The 21,976-nt window shown below is 44.0% G+C and overlaps 1 protein-coding gene across 2 annotated transcripts in view; it reads right to left on the minus strand.

The window, feature by feature from the left end:
- The window catches only part of LOC112253122 (attractin-like protein 1), a 385,056-nt gene extending 371,534 nt beyond the window's left edge, over positions 1–13,522 (minus strand). Inside the window, exon 1 of one of the 2 annotated variants that reach the window (XM_024425061.2) lies at positions 12,330–13,522. In XM_024425061.2, the coding sequence (XP_024280829.1) occupies positions 12,330–12,571 (242 nt within the window). In that variant the 5' untranslated portion in view covers positions 12,572–13,522. The remainder of the gene's footprint in view (positions 1–12,329) is intronic. The other variant, XM_024425060.2, reaches the window with a different exon arrangement.
- Positions 13,523–21,976: the final 8,454 nt, after the last annotated feature.

Raw genomic sequence — 21,976 nt, forward strand, 5'->3', positions numbered from 1 at the left:
TGGAAGACATTCCTGAAATGTCTTGGCTGTGTGCTTAGGGTTGTTGTCCTGTTGGAGGGTGAACCTTCGCCCCAGTCTGAGGTCCTGAGCACGTTGTCATCAAGGATCTCTTTGTACTTTGCTCCCTACATCTTTCCCTTGATTCTGACTGCTACTACCATGCTTCACCGCAGGGATGGTGCCAGGTCTCCTCCAGACGTGACGCTTGGTATTTAGGCCAAAGAGTTCAATCTTGGTATCTTCAGACCAGAGAATCTTCTTTCTGGTCCAAGAGTCCTTTAGGTGCCTTTTGGCAAACGAAGCGGGCTGAAATGTAACTTTTATTGAAGAGTGGCTTCCGTCTGTCCACTCTACCATAAAGGCCTGATTGGTAGAATGCTGCAGAGATGGTTGTCATTCTGGAAGGTCTTCCCATGGCAACAGAGGAACTCTGGAGTTCTGTCAGAGAGAGCATTGGGTTCTTGGTCACTTCCCTGACCAAGGCCCTTCTCCCCCAATTGCGCAGTTTGGACATTCAAGTTTGGACTCCAATCAAGTTGTAGAAACATCTAAAGGATGATCAATGGAAACAGAATGCACCCGAGCTCAATTTCGATACTCATAGCAAAGAGTCTGAATACTTAAGTAAATAAGGTATTTCTGTTTTTTATTTTAAATATATTAGCAAAATTTTCAAAAAATCTATTTTTCTTTGTCATTATGGGGTATTGTGTGTAGATTGATATGGGGGAAATAGTTTCATCCATTGTAGAATAAGTCTGTAACGTAACAAAATGTGGAAAAAGTCAAGGGGTCTGAATACTTCCCAAATGGACTGTGCATGGGCCAAGCAGGATGCAATCTCCTCAACTTTATGTCCACTCGTAACCCTCACTGTTTCTAATAACGAAATTGAGAATAAAATAACAAAAATCCTTAATTGACAGTCAAACTGTCAGAGAGAAGACATTTTTTCAGTTCTGCATTCAAAACAACAAACTTACATTTGACCTCTACCAGGCTGTAAGATTATGAGCATCTTTTTCATTTAGGATGCCTACAAGTGCTCATAGTCTGCATTTTGGTTTTGGCAGCATCTGGGTTGTAACTGTTTGTTTGTGTGAATAATTAATGTATGGGTGGAACTGCAAGATGTAATCTGCCTGTCTGAATCCATTTGCAGCAACCAGCCTGTGGCAGTCAGACAGTCACACTCAGGGAAACAGACTAGAGGGGCCGCAGTGCCATAAAAATCACAGATAACTAAATCAATAGACCAACTCAGCAAGCTGTTTCCACTCTGCTAAACTCCGATTTCCCCCTGACATTGTGTATGCCATCCACAGGTGAGATGATTCGCTGAAAACAATCGAACCGCTGATGTGATACATTAAAAATAAATTGTTGTGCATCTTTCGTTCTCTCTTTGATTGGCACTTTGAACCTCCCACAGCTTCCGTGCACTTTTTATTTATTTCACCTTTATTTATCTTGGCAAGTCTAACCCAGACGACGACGGGCCAATTGTGCGCCGCCCAATGATACTCCAATTTGCAGCCGGTTGTAATACAGCCTGGAATTTAAACAGGGTCTGTAGGTCTGTAGTGACGCCTCTAGCACTGAAATGCAGTGCCTTAGACCGCTGCGCCACTTGGGAGCCCTTCCAACTTCACTATTTGACACTGATAATGAACCCGTTATTGTCCAATTAATTATACTGGATTCCAGACAGAAACTGTACACTTACCATTTATGGCATTCAAATGTGGTCCATTTTAGAACTTAATACAGACAGCATGGACATTAAAGGGCCAATCCGAAGTTGAAATAATAACAAAACGGTCACCGCTGAGGGATGGGTCTGGAGAAATGAAACAACTCAAATTCACAGAGCTATGGATGCAAGGTCTGACCATGCATGATATCAAAATTAGAGTTGTAACCATGTTGAGGCTAAAGTGGTTTTTTAAAATATTTACAATGTCTACAAACATAGAAGTAAAACACGCTTATATAAAAGTTAATAAGGCATTGATAAGTTATCTTCTTTAAGAATCAATGGGTATATAATTAATTTATAAATCCAAAAATGGATGTAGCAAGTGCAGATTGCCCCTTTATAAATCAGCCAAGGTAAGGACAAAACACTTTTGGTTGATAACATGAACATACTGAAGGGTTTGAGTGGGATGAAATGACCAGCTTTAATTTAATCACAGGTGGTGGCACTTCATTAAAAGGTGACTGAACTTCCTGATTTGGCCTCGTTTTGAAGATTGCTCATTAAGAAATGCTAAACAAGAGTTGTCTTGGGGGTGTGGTTTGATGTGAGTGTGTTATGTTTGCATATCGTACCCGGGCAATTACTGCCGTTTGTCCCTCCTAAGACACCATAGCAACAGCACAGCCAAAATAGGTGTATGGTGTATTTCTCAGGTAAAAAAAAAAAAATGTGCATGAAAAACGAATCTGTCATGTATTGTCATATTATGTCTTGTTCCTGTTCTTTCTCTTCACTCCGTTTCCCTCTGCTGGTCGTATTAGGTTACCTTCTCTTCCTCTCCTTCCCCCAGCTGTTCCTCATCTTCCCTAACTACCTCGTTCACTCTTTTCCCACCTGTTCCCTTTTTCCCTCTGATTAGGTCTCTATTTCTCTCTCTGTTCCTGCTTCTTTCTTTGTCAGATTCTCGTTTGAGTTTCTCATGCCAGAACCAAACTATCGTCTTGTTTGCTTCACCCTTGTCCCATCCTGTCGGAATCTGCCTGTTCTTCTGATGCTACGTGTTATCAGGTACCTCTGTCCGCTACGACCCGTGCCTACCCAGAGAGACCAGCAGTCTGTCGCCGCAACCCAGCTATTCTCCTCTGCTGCTAAGAAGGGGACTCTTTTGTAAATATCAGAAGGACTTTCTGTTTCATTTGTCGCCCTCTCTGAGGGTTGTCTATTTTGCCATTTTTCTACATCTGAAGAGGATCTATGTCTTCCCTGTGTTTTTTTACATTAAAGGACTCTGTTTTTGTTAAACCGCTTTTGGGTCCTCACTCAAGTCATAACAGAAGAATCTGACCAAGAATGGACCCAGCGATTTCGGATCCTTTCCACCCAGCCGTCGAGATCCAGGGAGCGATGCTAGGCAGACACGGGCAGGAATTGTCTGTTGCTCGACATGCCGTTGAGACCCTGACCGCCCAAGTCTCCGACCTCACAAGACAGGTTCACCATCTCCGCCTCGATCCACCGGCCACTTCCAGGGCTTCCGAATCTCCGGAGCCCAGAATCAATAACCCGCCGTGTTACTCTGGGGAGGCCACTGAATGCCGCTCGTTCCTCACCCAGTGTGATATTGTGTTTTCTCTCCAGCCCAACACTTACTCCAGGAGCACAGCTCGTATCGCCTACGTCATATCTCTCCTTACTGGACGGGCTCGTGAGTGGGGCACGGCTATCTGGGAGGCGAGGGCTGAGTGTACTAACCAGTATCAGGACTTTAAGGAGGAGATGATACGGGTTTTTGATCGTTCTGTTTTTGGGAAGGAAGCTTCCAGGGTCCTGGCTTCCCTATGTCAAGGTAATCGATCCATAACAGATTACTCTATTGAGTTTCGCACTCTTGCTGCCTCCAGTGACTGGAACGAGCCAGCTTTGCTCGCTCGTTTTCTGGAGGGTCTCCGCGCTGAGGTAAAGGATGAGATTCTCTCCCGGGAGGTTCCCTCCAGCGTGGATTCCTTGATTGAACTCGCTATTCGCATAGAGCGACGGGTTGATCTTCGTCACCGAGCTCGGGGAAAAGAGCTCGCGTTCTCCGTTGCCCCCTCTCCGCATCACTACCATCTTCCTCCGCCGGCTCGGGTGCTGAGCCTATGCAGCTGGGGGGTATCCGCATCTCGACTAAGGAGAGGGAACGGAGAATCACCAACCGCCTCTGTCTCTATTGCGGTTCCGCTGGTCATTTTGTCACTTCATGTCCAGTAAAAGCCAGAGCTCATCAGTAAGAGGAGGGCTACTGGTGAGCGCTACTACTCTGGTCTCTCCTTCAAGATCCTGCACTACCTTGTCGGCCCATCTACGCTGGACCGGTTTGTCAGCTTCCTGCAGCGCCTTGATAGACTCTGGGGCGGAGGGCTGCTTTATGGACGAGACCTGGGCTCGGGAACATGACATTCCTCTCAGACAGTTAAAGGAGCCCACGGCCTTGTTCGCTCTGGATGGGAGTCCTCTCCCCGGGATTCAGCGTGAAACGCTACCTTTAACCCTCACTGTCTCTGGTAATCATAGCGAAACCATTTCTTTTTTAATTTTTCGTTCACCTTTTACACCTGTTGTTTTGGGTCATCCCTGGCTAGTTTGTCATAATCCTTCTATTAATTGGTCTAGTAATTCTATCCTCTCCTGGAACGTCTCTTGTCATGTGAAATGTTTAATGTCTGCTATCCCTCCTGTTTCCTCTGTCTCTTCTTCACAGGAGGAGCCTGGTGATTTGACGAGGGTGCCGGAGGAATATCACGATCTGCGCACGGTGTTCAGTCGGTCCAGGGCCACCTCTCTTCCTCCGCACCGGTCGTATGATTGTAGTATTGATCTCCTTCCAGGAACCACCCCCCCGGGGTAGACTATACTCTCTGTCGGCTCCCGAACGTAAGGCTCTCGAAGATTATTTGTCTGTAGCTCTCGACGCCGGTACCATAGTCCCCTCCTCCTCTCTCGCCGGAGCGGGGTTTTTTTTTGTTAAGAAGAAGGACGGGTCCCTGCGCCCCTGCATAGATTATCGAGGGCTGAATGACATAACAGTTAAGAATCGTTATCCGCTTCCTCTTATGTCTTCAGCCTTCGAGATCCTGCAGGGAGCCAGGTTTTTCACTAAGTTGGACCTTCGTAACGCTTACCATCTCGTGCGCGTCAGGGAGGGGGACGAGTGGAAAACGGCGTTTAACACTCCGTTAGGGCACTTTGAATACCGGGTTCTTCCTTTCGGCCTTGCAAACGCTCCAGCTGTCTTTCAGGCATTAGTAAATGACGTCCTGAGAGACATGCTGAACATCTTTGTTTTCGTCTACCTTGACGATATCCTGATTTTTTTTTTTTCACCGTCACTCCAGATTCATGTTCAGCACGTTCGACCTGTCCTCCAGCGCCTTTTAGAGAATTGTCTTTATGTGAAGGCTGAGAAGTGCACTTTTCATGCCTCCTCCGTCACATTTCTCGGTTCTGTTATTTCCGCTGAAGGCATTAAGATGGATCCCGCTAAGGTCCAAGCTGTCACTGATTGGCCGGTTCCTAAGTCACGCGTCGAGCTGCAGCGCTTTCTCGGCTTCGCGAATTTCTATCGTCGTTTCATCCGTAATTTCGGTCAGGTGGCAGCTCCCCTCACAGCCCTTACTTCTGCTCAAGACTACTGCTTTAAGTGGTCCGATTCCGCCCAGGGAGCTTTTGATCTTCTCAAGAATCGCTTTACATCCGCACCTATCCTTGTTACACCTGACGTCTCTAGACAGTTCGTTGTCGAGGTTGACGCGTCAGAGGTGGGCGTGGGAGCCATTCTTTCTCAGCGCTCCCTCTCTGACGACAAGGTCCACCCTTGCGCGTATTTTTCTCATCGCCTGTCGCCGTCGGAACGTAACTATGATGTGGGAAACCGCGAACTGCTCGCCATCCGCTTAGCCCTAGGCGAATGGCGACAGTGGTTGGAGGGGGCGACCGTTCCTTTGTCGTTTGGACTGACCATAGGAACCTTGAGTACATCCGTTCTGCCAAACGACTTAATGCGCGTCAGGCTCGTTGGGCGCTGTTTTTCGCTCGTTTCGAGTTCGTAATTTCTTATCGTCCGGGCTCTAAGAACACCAAGCCTGATGCTTTATCTCGTCTCTTCAGTTCTTCAGTAGTCTCCACCGACCCCGAGGGGATTCTCCCTGAGGGGCGTGTTGTCGGGTTGACTGTCTGGGGAATTGAGAGGCAGGTAAAGCAAGCACTCACTCACACTCCGTCGCCGCACGCTTGTCCTAGGAACCTTCTTTTCGTTCCCGTTCCTACTCGTCTGGCCGTTCTTCAGTGGGCTCACTCTGCCAAGTTAGCCGGCCACCCCGGCGTTCGGGGTACGCTTGCTTCCATTCGCCAGCGGTTTTGGTGGCCCACTCGGGAGCTTGACACGCGTCGTTTTGTGGCAGCTTGTTCGGTCTGCGCGCAGACTAAGTCCGGTAACTCCCCTCCTGCCGGCCGTCTCAGACCGCTTCCCATTCCCTCTCGACCGTGGTCTCACATCGCCTTAGATTTTATCACCGGACTGCCTTCGTCAGCGGGGAAGACTGTTATTCTTACGGTTGTCGATAGGTTCTCTAAGGCGGCTCATTTTATTCCCCTCGCTAAGCTCCCTTCTGCTAAAGAAACGGCACAAATCATCATCGAGAATGTTTTCAGAATTCATGGCCTTCCGTCAGACGTCGTTTCGGACAGGGGTCCGCAATTCACGTCTCAATTTTGGAGGGAGTTTTGCCGTTTGATTGGAGCTTCCGTCAGTCTCTCTTCCGGCTTTCACCCTCAGTCTAACGGTCAAGCAGAACGGGCCAATCAGACTATTGGTCGCATCTTACGCAGTCTTTCTTTTCGTAACCCTGCGTCTTGGTCAGAACAGCTTCCCTGGGCAGAATACGCCCACAACTCGCTTCCTTCGTCTGCGACCGGTCTATCTCCTTTTCAGAGTAGCCTCGGGTACCAGCCTCCGCTGTTCTCGTCTCAGCTCGCCGAGTCCTGCGTCCCCTCCGCTCAGGCTTTTGTCCAACGTTGTGAGCGCACCTGGAAGAGGGTCAGGTCTGCACTTTGCCGTTATAGGGCGCAGACTGTGAGAGCCGCTAATAAGCGTAGAACTAAGAGTCCTAGATATTGTCGCGGTCAGAGAGTATGGCTCTCCACTCAAAACCTTCCCCTTAAGACAGCTTCTCGCAAGTTGACCCCGCGGTTCATTGGTCCGTTCCGTATTTCTCAGATCATTAATCCTGTCGCAGTGCGACTTCTTCTCCCGCGATATCTTCGTCGTCGCGTCCACCCGGTCTTCCATGTCTCCTGTGTTAAGCCCGTTCTTCACGCCCCCGCTCGTCTTCCCCCATCCTTGTCGAGGGCGCACCTATCTACAGGGTCCGTAAGATTTTGGACATGCGTCCTCGGGGCCGTGGTCATCAGTACCTAGTAGATTGGGAGGGGTACGGTCCTGAGGAAAGGAGTTGGGTTCCCTCTCGGGACGTGCTGGACCGTTCGCTGATCGATGATTTCCTCCGTTGCCGCCAGGTTTCCTCCTCGAGTGCGCCAGGAGGCGCTCGGTGAGTGGGGGGGTACTGTCATGTATTGTCATATTATGTCTTGTTCCTGTTCTTTCTCTTCACTCCGTTTCCCTCTGCTGGTCGTATTAGGTTACCTTCTCTTCCTCTCCTTCCCCCAGCTGTTCCTCATCTTCCCTAACTACCTCGTTCACTCTTTTCCCACCTGTTCCCTTTTTCCCTCTGATTAGGTCTCTATTTCTCTCTCTGTTCCTGCTTCTTTCTTTGTCAGATTCTCGTTTGAGTTTCTCATGCCAGAACCAAACTATCGTCTTGTTTGCTTCACCCTTGTCCCATCCTGTCGGAATCTGCCTGTTCTTCTGATGCTACGTGTTATCAGGTACCTCTGTCCGCTACGACCTGCGCCTACCCAGAGAGACCAGCAGTCTGTCGCCGCAACCCAGCTATTCTCCTCTGCTGCTAAGAAGGGGACTCTTTTGTAAATATCAGAAGGACTTTCTGTTTCATTTGTCGCCCTCTCTGAGGGTTGTCTATTTTGCCATTTTTCTACATCTGAAGAGGATCTATGTCTTCCCTGTGTTTTTTTACATTAAAGGACTCTGTTTTTGTTAAACCGCTTTTGGGTCCTCACTCAAGTCATAACAGAATCAGTGCACTTCAGTCGAGTCGGGAAAGTTTGGCTGCACGCTCAGGACTGATTTCTGAGAATAACATCACATCTACAACCTCATCTGCAAGCTGTCAAACTTTTGTAAATAAATCACAAGTTACACACTGTTTATCAGTGCCCAAAATCACTAGTAGCTTGCAGGCACATTGAGCATCCAGGCCACAATCAGCTTATCAAGTCACTGGCGAGTGGCAATGTGTGCGCTTCTGTGCCGTTTTGTTTCTTACAACTTTCACACTATCTATTACTAGTGTGTGCACGTTTGTCTGGCAGTGTTTCATAGGGAATCATGTTACAAAACAGGTTACGGTGGAACATGAGATGATCCCGAATGCAGTTGCAGTTTGGATACAAGTGCGCTCTGATTGTCTCAATTCAAATTTTGCCACAAAAAGTGGCAAACTTGAGTGGTTTACACTATCAAAACACATCAATCAGCAAGTGGCCACTTAATAAAGGCCTAGGACCAAGAGGACCAAGAGTTCAACATAACATGGGCGACATGAGGCGCCGCGTAATGGGCAGGTCTGTCTCACTATCTGGAGGATCTGGCTGCTATGATTGGATATAGCGGGCGCAGCTGATAGAGCGCAATCAGCACAGCTGCTTCTCTCCTGTTAGTCAGCACTGGGTAATCCATACTCACCCTTCCAGTAAATTGTGACATACTCACAAAACTCCATTTTAGATGAGACTGACTTTATCACCAACATTTTCCTATTTACACTTTGTAGTACATTTTGACACTAGAATGAATGTTTCTGACTCATATCAATGCCACATAGGCTGTTTAAAACTAGAGAAGTTGTTTCTAAATTGCTGCCTAAAATCTCTCTTCAGTGCCCCACACTCAGGTTAAGATCTAGTTCCCATTATCACATGACCTGGCAATACACTATTTTTAACCATCCTACCTGCACATCCCCATTTACCCTCCAAAAAACATTACTAGTCCCACATAAAACTGGATCCATGACCCTTAAAATCCCAAAAGATTGAGGTAAAGAATATCCTCTGATGAACATGGATTAAATTTATATTAGACTAGATTAGTAGATTAAGTTGTCTTTAGTTCATATATATGATTGGTATTTTAGAAATATGACAGGAATTAGAGTTATTTCACAGTAGTTACAAAGTAATGCAGATAGGCCTAAGAAATATTGCAGCACTGAAATAGTTCCACAACTTTGTACGAAAGGACTTCACCTGTTGCTAATAATCAAATAAAAATAAATTCCATGTAACCACATCTGCCTGGGAAATGTACTGTTAAGTGTGACCAATTTCCTGAATAGATTTAATCTAAGGGATTAAAATGTGCTGTAATTTGCATCCTGATGATAGACATGCAGGTTTTAACCCAATTCAACACAGATTTGACAAGTGTGACCCAGTAGTGTCTACCTTTTCTTTTAAATTGCAAGTCCAGAGGATGTTGACAGATGGTCAAGGTGTGAAAGTAGCTGCATGATGGCATTACGGTGCTGATTCCCTTCTGACAAGAGGGGAGGTGACCTCAGCTCCTCACATTAGGCCAATACAGGCAATCAATCAAGGCCTGTACTAAAGGGAAAAAATCAGTAGGCCCTCCCCTAAAGCAACTGACTCAGGGATGGTTGATCATAATCAAATAAGTCTACATATTCACTATTTCCAATCATGTGGACCAGTTATAATATAGTTTACACACTCAAACTCAATCTACCAGCAATAAGTAATGTGTTCATTATCAAATCACCAGTGTTTGGGAGTAGTTTTGCAATAGCTTGGTGGTTGTTGAACTAAATTCAAATCTTGGTTGTGTTTTCAGTAGTTAATTACTTTTTTACCATATAGCGGTGTAGCTAACTACTTGAACTACACACTACATTTTATGCCAGAAAATGTCCTTTCTTTTTCGGCATTAGACCTACCAATCTCACTTGAAACATAGTTTTTGTGTTTGGTCGGCTAAATTACACATTAACAACAGATTGATTGCAATTTGTAGTCTATGAAATTTCAGATTTAGAAATTAGATTTCAACATTAAGTAGTTTGGATGTAGTGAACTATTTTTTCAAAGTAACTTTAGTTAAGTAAACTAATGTGTTTTAAAGAGTAGCTTAACATCTTCCAGTGTGACGTAATTGGTAGCTTGGTAAACTATATGTTCAGAGTAGCTTCCCTAACACTGGCAATCACAACACTTTTTCCACTCGATCTATACAGGTAGTCAGCCATGAATTGCCAGCAATAGCAAGCCTCAATGACAAGGACCACAAAAAAACATGGCTTAGTCTACTATCCATTACATGGATAGTTCTCAGCCCTCTCCTGTACTCCCTGTTCACCCACAACTGTGTGGCCATGCACGCCTCCAACTCAATCATCAGGTTTGCGGACGACACTACAGTGGTAGGCTTGATTACCAACAATGACGAGACGGTCTACAGGGAGGAGGTGAGGGCCCTCGGTGTGTGGTGTCAGGAAAATAACCTCACACTCAACGTCAACAAAACAAAGGAGATGATTGTGGAATTCAGGAAACAGCAGAGGGAGCACCCCCCTATCCACATCGACGGGACAGTAGTGGAGAGGGTAGTAAGTTTTAAGTTCCTCGGCATACACATCACGGACAAACTGAATTGGTCCACCCACAGACAGCGTCGTGAAGAAGGCGCAGCAGCGCCTCTTCAACCTCAGGAGGCTGAAGAAATTCGGCTTGTCACCAAAAGCACTCACAAACTTCTACAGATGCACAATCGAGAGCATCCTGTCGGGCTGTATCACCGCCTGGTACGGAAACTGCTCCGCCCACAACCGTAAGGCTCTCCAGAGGGTAGTGAGGTCTGCACAACCCATCACCGGGGGCAAACTACCTGCCCTCCAGGACACCTACACCACCCGATGTCACCGGAAGGCCATAAAGATCATCAAGGACAACAACCACCAGAGCCACTGCCTATTCACCCCGCTATCATCCAGAAGGCGAGGTCAGTACAGGTGCATCAAAGCAGGGACAGAGACTGAAAAACAGCTTCTATCTCAAGGCCATCAGACTGTTAAACAGCCACCACTAACATTGAGTGACTGCTGCCAACACACTGACTCAACTCCGGCCACTTAATAATGGAATTGATGGAAATTGATATATTTTTTACGTCACTAGCCACTTTAAACAATGCTACTTAATATAATGTTTACATACCCTACATTACTCATCTCATATGTATATACTGTACTCTATATCATCTACTGCATCTTTATGTAATACATGTATCACTAGCCACTTTAAACTATGCCACTTTGTTTACATACCCTACATTACTCATCTCATATGTATATACTGTACTCGATACCATCTACTGTATCTTGCCTATGCCGTTCTGTACCATCACTCATTCATATATCTTTATGTACATATTCTTTATCCCTTTACACTTGTGTGTATAAGGTAGTAGTTTTGGAATTGTTAGGTTAGATTACTCGTTGGTTATTAATGCATTGTCGGAACTAGAAGCACAAGCATTTCGCTACACTAGCATTAACATCTGCTAACCATGTGTATGTGACAAATAAAATGTTATTTGACATGCTGTATATTTGTCTGTTGAGTCTAAGGTGACTGTTGCCAGGGATATTTGATTGGAAAATCGATATGAATCCACAAAGATAATAATTTGTACATTTACCACCCTTGAATGGAATGTAAAGGCTTTATATTGTAGCGTGGCAGAGAGTAATAACAAAGGAATGCGCCGGGTTAAGGTGTCACGGCTCTTGATATTGTTTGGTGATTCATAAGCATCCGCGCATAGTTTCTAAACCCAGAAGAGCAACATCGCGAGACTTCCGGGAATGCTTGCGAAATAAACCAGGCCAGGGTTTGAAAAGTCAATGAGAAAAGTGAAACATTCTTCCTTTAGTTGTTCATTTTCTCGAAATCTAAATGGCACAACCTAGATTCGAGCCAATGTCTTAAGTACTTGAACATGTTATTACTCCACCCTCGTGAAAATGACAAACGGACACGTTTTAATTTTCGTCAAAAACAACTTTATATCGAAGGAGTGCCTGTGATTTGATGGCCTACACATGCGCAATTGGGCGCGAGACGACCTTTATAGACACGATGACGTATTTCTACGCATCAGCTTAGCTTGCCAACGTCGCCATGACATGTACTGGAGAAGCAGCTTTAGCCTGTCTTCATACCGTACTGTCGGTCTGTGATTAGCTGCAAGTCAATTATAGGCTACTTCCGACCGAGCGAGGTTGTAATAATGTCAAGTGGACTTGAACTTTTAACGTAGCAGGCGTAATAGACAGTAGACTTTGTTTTTGAACACTGGTTAGAAAGTAGCCTGGATCAAACAACTCAATACTCCATTAGAATGTTACTTTGAAACAGTATATTTGCGGATACTTACTTGAATCTTCCCTGACAGTGTTGACACTGGGCTCCAACCCATCCTTGGTCACAGACGCAAGTTCCATTGATGCATTTACCAGAAAAGCAATTTTTATCACAGGACTTGGAGACTGTGGCTTCGGTGTAAAACACCAAGTACAGCATAAGGAATGCCCCCAAATATATTTTGATGTCCTGGGGTCGCATATTTGGATATCTAGTCCATGTGCATAGATGCATTCCTCGGCAGTCCCCTCCCATTTTACTTTAGAAACAGGTAAAGGTCTCCTTTTCTGGTTAAGACTTCCTTATTCACAGATTTAGTGACTCAATTAAAATGTCACTTATTGGTAATAAATACTTTGTAATCAAAGGTTTGGTGTATGCGTGGGATAGCCTAGCCATGAAGCTAAATACACTCAAACATTCAAATTGGCTTATTTATTGGCTATAGAAACATAGCTGAGTCTGAGCATATTGCTGGAGTCCCGCAACTAAAGCATCTCTCATCAGACAACAAAGCCTGCAAATGTGCACTGACTTTATGCACTCCTATTAAACTTTCTTGAACTAACGTTAATGAATGCTCACAGCGTTATTCCCAGAGGCTAAGAAGCCATTTTAAAAACCAAAGAAAATCGGTGTGTTTTCTAAGTTGTATTCTAAATTAAGTATTTTCCAAGCAATTTTCAAGTTCACCATCCTAATGCTTGCCGAAAAACTGGAAGAAAATAAAAGGTCACAGGATTGATCCTGGGATGTTAGTTCTGGATCCCAATTTCCATTGCAAGAGTCGGTTGTGGATGTTGTTCGCTGCGGTGGAGAATGCAGCAACCCGGACAAATAGATCAAGTTGACCGTTCTCCGTTCCGCTTTTTCCCACTTTCAGTTTAGACCAATTCACTGAAGATAATGACGCTTATTTGCATAAAAATTATTGTAATCCTTGTCAGAGAAAGCGATATTCACCGATGAATAACAACACGATCACCTCCTTACGTGATGATACTCGCACAGCTGGTTTTCGACAGGGAAACTCCTGGACAAAGCTCCGAGCATGAGCAGAGCAAAATTACGCATTTAAAGAGACAGTACACGAATGCGCGCTGCTGTCCCTGTACTGGTTAGCCCTATCCGAGATCCTTGGGACGTCTGTGCCCTAAACTCTAACCTTAACCCCTACTCTAACCATACCCTAACCTTAACCCTTACCATTTTTAACAAGAACCCCCTGTACTTCTCAGAACCTTGTTTTTCTTCTTCTCTGGTATAACGGCGTTCGCAACAATTGGATGTGCATGCCGCCACCTACTGTACGGGTGGATAATAAGGATCCACAAATGAAAAAAATTTGTGTAAAAATATTCATATAAAATGATAAATAAAATTTAACTAATCAAAATCAACCTGCTTTTCTGTTAAAAAAAAATATATATATATATATATATATATATAATAACATTTCATCAGGTTCCCACACAGGCTCACAAGGAGCATTGTGCCATCTTCCAGAGACAGTAGTCCTTGCAGTGCTTCTGCAGTGAACTCTTGAAACCTCAAATACATTTTTGGCCGCAGACACAATGTCAAGCTTCTTGGATTTCTTGGACACTTGAGCAATAGAATTTATAACAGTGGCAATAAACACTACAAAATCCACCTTCACAATGAGTGTATCCAGGTCTATTGACTGACAAGGAACATTTATAATGGGCTGTGGAGCATCACCACCATCTCTTCAGCGCTGTTGCCACTTGCCCCATCGACTCTCTTAACCACCTCCACATAGGAGATCAGCTGGACATCCCTGATCCTTGACACCTCGACCGCGACCTCTTGACTTTCATGTTAACAGGGCACTCAGGGAATATGATCCCCACCACAGTTGCAACATTTTACATTTTACTTCAATAACATATTCCTCCCATCTGCAAACACTTGACACATGGCCAAACTTTTTACACTTCTTGTATTTCAGCAGGTTTTGCAGAAAAACTCAGTGTGCCTTATACAGCATATCCCAGCTTTACATGGGTTGGGAGATACTCTTCATCAAACATCAGTCATACGGATGTACTATTCTCCTTTTTCCCCCCATACACCATACGGGTCATACATACAATAACTACTACTTTCAGGCTGAGATATTGATTATCAATGTTCAACGGGATGCCAGAGATAACACCTTTTACCAGTGCCCTGTTACGAAAATCAAAGCTGTCCACTTAATTCATCGATAATTTTGCGAGCCACAATGCACACTCCTTTTGCTCTTCAAAATCAAAGATTATTGGTCACATACACGTGTTCAGCAAATGTTATTGCAGGTGTAGCGAAATGCTTGTGTTTCTAGCTTCAACAGTGCAGTAATATCTAACAATTCACACAAATCCAAAATAAAGGAATGGAATTAAGAATATATAAATATTTCGACGAGCAATGTTGGAGCGGCTTAGACTAAGATACAGTAGAATAGAATACAGTATATACACGAGATGAGTAATGAAAAATAATTAAACAATATTAAAGTGACCAGTGTTCCCTTATTAAAGTGGCCAGTGATTTCAAGTCTATGTACAGTATATAGGGCAGCAGCCTCGAAGGTGCTAGTGATGGCTATTTAACAGTCTGATGGCCTTGATATAAGCTGTTTTTCTTTTTCATTGATGCCCCTGTACTGGCCTCGCCTTCTGCATGATAGCGGGGTGAACAGCTTGGTTGCTGACCTTGACAATCTTTTTGGCCTTCCTGTGCTGTAGGTGTCCTGGAGGGCAGGTAGTTTGCCTCTGGTGATGCGTTGGGCAGACCGCACCACCCTATGGAGAGCCCTGCGGTTGCGGGCGGTGCAGTTGCCGTACCAGGCGGTGATACAGCCCGACAGGATGTTCTCAATTGTGCATCTATAAAAGTTTGTGATGGTTTTAGGTGTCAAGCCAAATTTCTTCAGCCTCCTGAGGTTGAAGAGGCGCTGTTGCGCCTTCTTCACTCCACTGCCTGTGTGGGTGGACCATTTCAGTTTGTCCGTGATGTGTACGCCAAGGAACTTGAAGCTTTCCACGTTCTGCATTGTGGTCCCGTCGATGTGGATAGGGGGGTGCTCCCTTTGCTGTTTCCTGAAGTCCACGATCAGCTCCTTTTTTTTGTTAACATTGAGTGATAGGTTGTTTACCTGGCACCACACTCCCAGGGCCCTCACCTCCTCCCTGTAGGCTGTCTCATCATTGTTGATAATCAGGCCTACTACTGTTGTGTTGTCTGCAAACTTGATGACTGAGTTGGAGGTGTGCGTGGCCATGGGTGAACAGGGAGTATAGGAGGGGGCTGAGCACGCACCCTTGTGGGTGTTGAGGATCAGTGAAGTGGTGTTGGTTCCTACCTTCACCACCTGGGGGTGGTCCATCACGAAGTCCAGGACCCAGTTGCACAGGGCAGGGTTCAGACCCAGGGACCCGAGCTCAATGATGGTGTTGAATGCTGAGCTATAGTCAATGAACAACATTCTTACAGCTACACAACACCATACCACTCCTGAGTCATGGTTACTTTAAATGCATCCACTATTCCCAGCACCTTCTTCACCATCCTCATGACTTCAAAAAGGTTCCCCAAATGAACATCCTTATCCAAAAAAAACTTGCTCTGACAAGAAACGTTTCATTAGACTCCTTTTCAACAACAATTCTAGCCCTTTTCGTTCCATTCTTGGACTTCACTGTTGTCCACTCATCCTTCTCACTAACTGTACTCCATGCACTTTCAGCTTCAAACAGCACTTCCGCTTCCGCCTTCTCGCTTGGCTTCTTCTTCCTCGGTGGGGTTTTTCAGTGGTTGGAATCCAACGGTAATGGCGCATTACTGCCACCTACTGTGCTGTCTGCTGCTGTCCCTGTACTTCTCAGAACCTTATCACAATCACATCACACAATATCCCCATGGGCAATTTCAAACCATTGTTGCAGAAATGCTTTCCTGTCTTGGTTACTGACCTCAAGTGCCCTTGGCTCTGCTAATGTATTTAATCTCAATTTGTTTCAAATGGCACACACTTGAGGCCAGGAAGATGATTGATTATGGATGCTGTTGAACAGAAACAATAGCCTATCATGGATTCAGCCTCTTCTAATCAACCAAGAAAATAAGCTATAATTATAACAATGTAAATGGTGTGCCATAGAATAACCTAGGCCTAGATGTGTTGAGTGAGTTTTATCATTTTCTATGCAATTTGTTGCTTTGGTTTTAATCGAATAGTCAAGAATCAATAAACATTTTTCTTTTTAATTTCCCCCCGATGGGACTATGTGACCCAATCAATATTTCTGCATTGACTCCAGGGTGAGCAAAATTCCTAGCTGCATAATGGAATTTACCCAAGCAACCAGAATACAAAGCCAGCTTAAATGGTTCAATGTGGAATACTTTTTCTACCCAGGTACTTGTTTTAAAGACCCTTTTCTGAGTTGTAATGAATTCAGGTCTGACCTTGTTCAGCATCACCTTCAGTAGGATTACCAGTTATAATGGTCATCATCATTAGACCCTAACATCCATTTACTATTCTGGGTAATAGAATCAAGTCACTCACACATTCATGCCAATGCTATTAAGTCCCTTATTGCTTTAGTTTAAAAAATTCTGCTTCTCTTAGAGTTAGAAGAGGTCATGTTTTATTTTGTTTAATCAATTAAACTCCATGGATTTTTTTAAATGTACACTAAGTGAATGTACTTTGTAGGAGGGGAACACATCTCTGTTGCTAGAAACCAAGCAAAACACACATAATCCTGCATGTTTACGTCAAGCCCAGAGAAACATTAGAGAAATCTTTGAACCAAATTAGTTTTCCTCTTTGTCCAACAACTATGAAGTAGAATTGGGGAAAATAGCCATACTAGCTCGAAAGACCTCACTCTCTCTCACACACACACACACACACACACCAGCTAACAGGAAATGTTCTTTAATGCCTCATCATGACATGCTGTTTATGTTCCCAAAGTGGGTATCCCCAGGGTCCCTGGGTAAGCCATGAGCCAGATGTTTCCTGGTGGACTGTGTATAGTTGATAGCTACCTGGCTGTGCCCTCTGGCTGTGCCCTCTTTACTGCATGCACCAAAAATAGGTTGAGCCCATTGTTCCATGACTTCCCTGAAATAGCTAATAAAATAAATAGCTGATCAGGGATTTTCTTTACCGAATGGTAAGAACAAGAAAATGGTTTTGTATCAGAATACATTGTGGCCACTGATCCTTTCTTTAGACGTTGGGCCTAGACAGTGGCGACCCGTTATTTTTGTTGTTGGCTGTTGTGCATGTTATTTTGGCCTTAATACGTGTCACATATCAGTTTGCAAACAATGTAAAAATATATATATACGTATATGTATAGAGTTAATAAAGCTGCATACAAACATGGTCTCATTTGGCTTTATTGAGTAAGGCAGCTCCAAAATGCAGGTGTTTCCACCTAGCCCAGTGCTTTCTTTGGTGGAGTGGCAACCAGCGTAAAATACAGAGCGTAGGGGTTTGTAATCTTCTCTAGTTGCGCCGCAATTGGCTCTGTTCTTTCACTCATGGGGACACTACGTTACTGCAAAATCTACAGGGAGATCTAGAAAGTTAGATTTACATTAGAATTGCCCATCCAAGAAGGCTCAAGGTCATTGGCTACAGATAAAATGGTGTCAAATCACGTTATATCTACCGTAGCTTTGATTGGACGGATCATGTCAACATCATACTTTCAAAATCTTAGCTAGCAAGCAGTTATTATCATGAATCACGTCGACAATCTACTGGGGAATCCTTTTCAATCCTTGTCATATGAAGAGAAATTACAGATAAAACGCATTCATGCTCATTGGCCATTAGACAAACATTACACAACAAGTTGGAAATCGAAAATTCAACAATGAGTGGTTTGGAAGGAATCAGTGGCTAACTGCAAAGCAATCACTATTTTGCTTCCCTTGCTATTTGGTGGAGAGAGTGTGTGGTTCAAGTCTGAGTTTAGGGGTCTCTTTTCCAATCTTAAAAGGAGAAACATTCACACGCAATATCATGGGACAGAAAAGGTTGAATACATTGACCATACTGTCAATCCAGTATGACTGCCACGTTCAAAACAACTGGAAACTCAGACTTCAGTGAGTTCCAGACCACTGGGAACTCTGAAAAAACTAGCTGTGGCTGGGAAAATACGTTTTGAACGGTCATCCAACTCGGAATTCCAAGTTGGGAACACGGGCGGCCTCTTTCTAGAGCTCCAACCTGTAGATCACTGACATCATGATTCAACCTTGTTTTTTTTCCAGAGTTCCCAGTTGTCTTGAAAGCACCATAAATCCAGATAATGCCAGACTTTGGTGTTTAAGTTTAAGCTTAATGACAAAAAGAAGGACCAACGCGCTTACCTTCCTGTTCAAGTGAGCACAGCACAACGGTGAGTCCAAAAATGACTTGTATGCTGCTGCATAAATTATGTAATATGCCAGGTAGATATGTATACTGTAGTTAAGAAAGTAATACTAAGTGTATGTTGTGTAGTAATACTGCGGTTAGTAGCCCATGTGCCTCACCCTAATAATTTGGTCCCTTTCCCCCTCATAACTTAATATACTGTTCTGACTTGTAAGATATAAGAGAAGATCATTGTCTGCTTATATGCCCCCTTTATTTATCCGAGGGTTCTGACTTGGGGAGAATACTGTAAGAACGGCCTATGTTCTGAATACTGCCGCTGTACATTTCAAAAGTGCACAAATAGTTCTATTGACTACATCTATCATAGCTCGCTCATTAATGTCTAAATGTCTCATTAATGTAAAATTACGGACGGCCTCTTATCCGCTCATCATTCCCTTATGCCATAGTTTGTACATCTCAAATGTCCGTATAAACCACAATTGTTTAAGGAAGTCAGCCATATCAGCCATGTTTTTTTAAAAGGCAGTAAATGAGGCTGAATGATCTGTTTCTCTGCCAGACAAGGCTCCGCTGATATCCAGATGTAGCTGTGTTAAGGATTCACTCCATTGTGCTGAAAAGAAAGCTCTGCTGTTGGGACAGCTTTATGTAGTCTCTAACAGTTTGTGGACACTGTTTGTCACAGTTATAGTGCAATTCATGTATAGTTTAGTGTTGTGTTGTGGAGTGGATAATCTAAAAATGTTTAGGGGAGTTTGCCCCATCAAGATTTACATGCTAAAAATCGCCAGTGGGCCTAGATAAGATCCTCATATGATGAACAGAACAACTCTAGTAAGATCATCAGCTCTGCTATCTGACCATACCATAGCCAGATCAGCAGTGTTATGACAGTCTGTTTGCATGCTCATTGGCTCCCTCATGCATCCACAAACTGTCACTGCAAGTCGTCCATCCTACCAATCACATTGTACTGTCAATCCAAAAGAGAATGATTCAGCCCTAGTGATTGAGGGCAGAGGGCAAAACCAAATCTATAGGTCACACTCTGACAAGATATTGCACATTGCCAAGCCCATTTCAGACAAATCCTGTTATACAGTATCAGTGAGCCAGCCATGAGGGTCATCGGTGAGGATGGGAATGTGATTTCATATCCTCTGAGCGGCTTGTGCCAGACAGGGTTTATGAAACGCTGCCATCTGTCCTGCCTTCAATTTGAAGTGCGTCTAAACAGGGAGATCTGAGGCTGGGCTGGGCTAAAGCACTGACAGGATCATCCATCTTGTTACGTCAGAATGAGAACTCACGCAGATGACCCCCTCTTCAATCACGTACTGTATGACCACCAGGATCAGACACTTTCCCTGCAGTATGGGTTTAAAATCAGGTCTCTCTCTCGCTCTGTTTTTTTCTCCCCCAATGGGCTTTCTTAGCATGGGTAACATTTGTTTACATTGCCAAACCAAGTCAAATAGATAACTCAAGTGAAATAAAAAAATCAACAACAAACATTACATTCACAAACATTCCAAAGGAATAGAGACATTTAAAATGTAATATTATGGCTATATACAGTGTTGTATTGATGTGCAAATAGTTAAAGTCCAAAAGGGAAAATAAATAAATATGGGTTGTATTTATAATGGTATTTGTTCTTCACTGGTTGCCCTTTTCTTGTGGCAACAGGTCACAAATATTGCTGCTGTGATGGCATACAGTGGTATTTCACCCAATAGAGTTGATCAAAATTGGATTTTTTGGGTCTGTGTAATCTGAAGGAAATATGTGTCTCTAATATGGTCATACATTTGTCTCTCTCTCTCTCCCACTCTCTCAGCCTCTTTCTGTGATCAAATCAACGTTTATTTGTCACATGAGCCGAATACAACAGGTGTAGACCTTACAGTGAAATGCTTACTAACAGGTTCTAACCAATAGTGCAAAGAAAAAAAGGTGTGTGTGTGTGTGTGTAGGTAAGTAAAGAAATAAAACAACTGTAAAAATACATTTGAAAATAACAGTAGCAAGGCTATATACAGACACCTGTTAGTCAGGCTTATTGAGGTAGTATGTACATGTGGTTAAAGTGACTATGCATATATGATGAACAGAGAGTAGCAGTAGCGTAAAAGAGGGGGTTGGTGGGTGGTGGATGGGACACAATGCAGATAGCCCGGTTAGCCAATGTGCAGGAGCACTGGTTGGTCGGGCCAATTGAGGTAATATATACATGAATGTATAGTTAAAGTGACTATGCATATATGATAAACAGAAAGTAGCAGCAGCATAAAAGAGGGGTTGGGGGAGGCACACAGTGCAAATAGTCCGGGTAACCATTTAGTTACTTGTTCAGGAGTCTTATGGCTTGGGGGTAAAAACTGTTGAGAAGCCTTTTTGTCCTAGACTTGGCACTCTGGTACCGCTTGCCATGCGGTAGTAGAGAGAACAGTCTATGACTGGGGTGGCTGTGGTCTTTGACAATTTTCATGGCCTTCCTCTGACACCGCCTGGTGTAGAGGTCCTGGATGGCAGGCAGCTTTGCCCCAGTGATGTACTGGGCCGTACACACTACCCTATGAAGTGCCTTGCGGTCAGAGGCCGAGCAATTGCTGTACCAGGCTGTGATGCAACCAGTCAGGATGCTCTCGATGTTGCAGCTGTAGAACCTTTTAAGGATCTCAGGACTCATGCCAAATCTTTTTCGTTTCCTGAGGAGGAATAGGCTTTGTCGTGCCCTCTTCACAACTGTCTTGGTGTGTTTGGACCATTCTAGTTTGTTGTTGATGTGGACACCAAGGAATTTGAAGCTCTCAACCTGCTCCACTACAGCCCCGTCGATGAGATTGGGGACAGGGCTTCCAACAAGGTCTGTATCAGTGGAGGCTGTGGAGGCTGTCCTCCCCTCTGCAGCTTCCACTGCTCTGTTCAGTCCAAACATCATATTGTTTTCGTGTCAGGTTAATGCTTTTACAATATGTCCATATTCTATTTTTCATTATAAGGGGTTGATTTCTATGTGATTGTTGCTTTAGGTTAGTACAGATTAGGGTATAGAGAAATGTGCACATAGTATATTTGTTAGGACCTTTGTTGAAAGCCCTGTCTATGGATACGGTTCTTATGGTATATATACTATACAAAGCTGAAATTTATAAATTGTCATGTATTATATCTACCAGTACTACTGTGCATTAAATATGATCACACACCCTATGAAATATATGATACATTTTTTT

Source organism: Oncorhynchus tshawytscha, linkage group LG06, assembly GCF_018296145.1.
Source record: "Oncorhynchus tshawytscha isolate Ot180627B linkage group LG06, Otsh_v2.0, whole genome shotgun sequence".
Taxonomy (NCBI): Eukaryota; Metazoa; Chordata; class Actinopteri; order Salmoniformes; family Salmonidae; genus Oncorhynchus; species Oncorhynchus tshawytscha.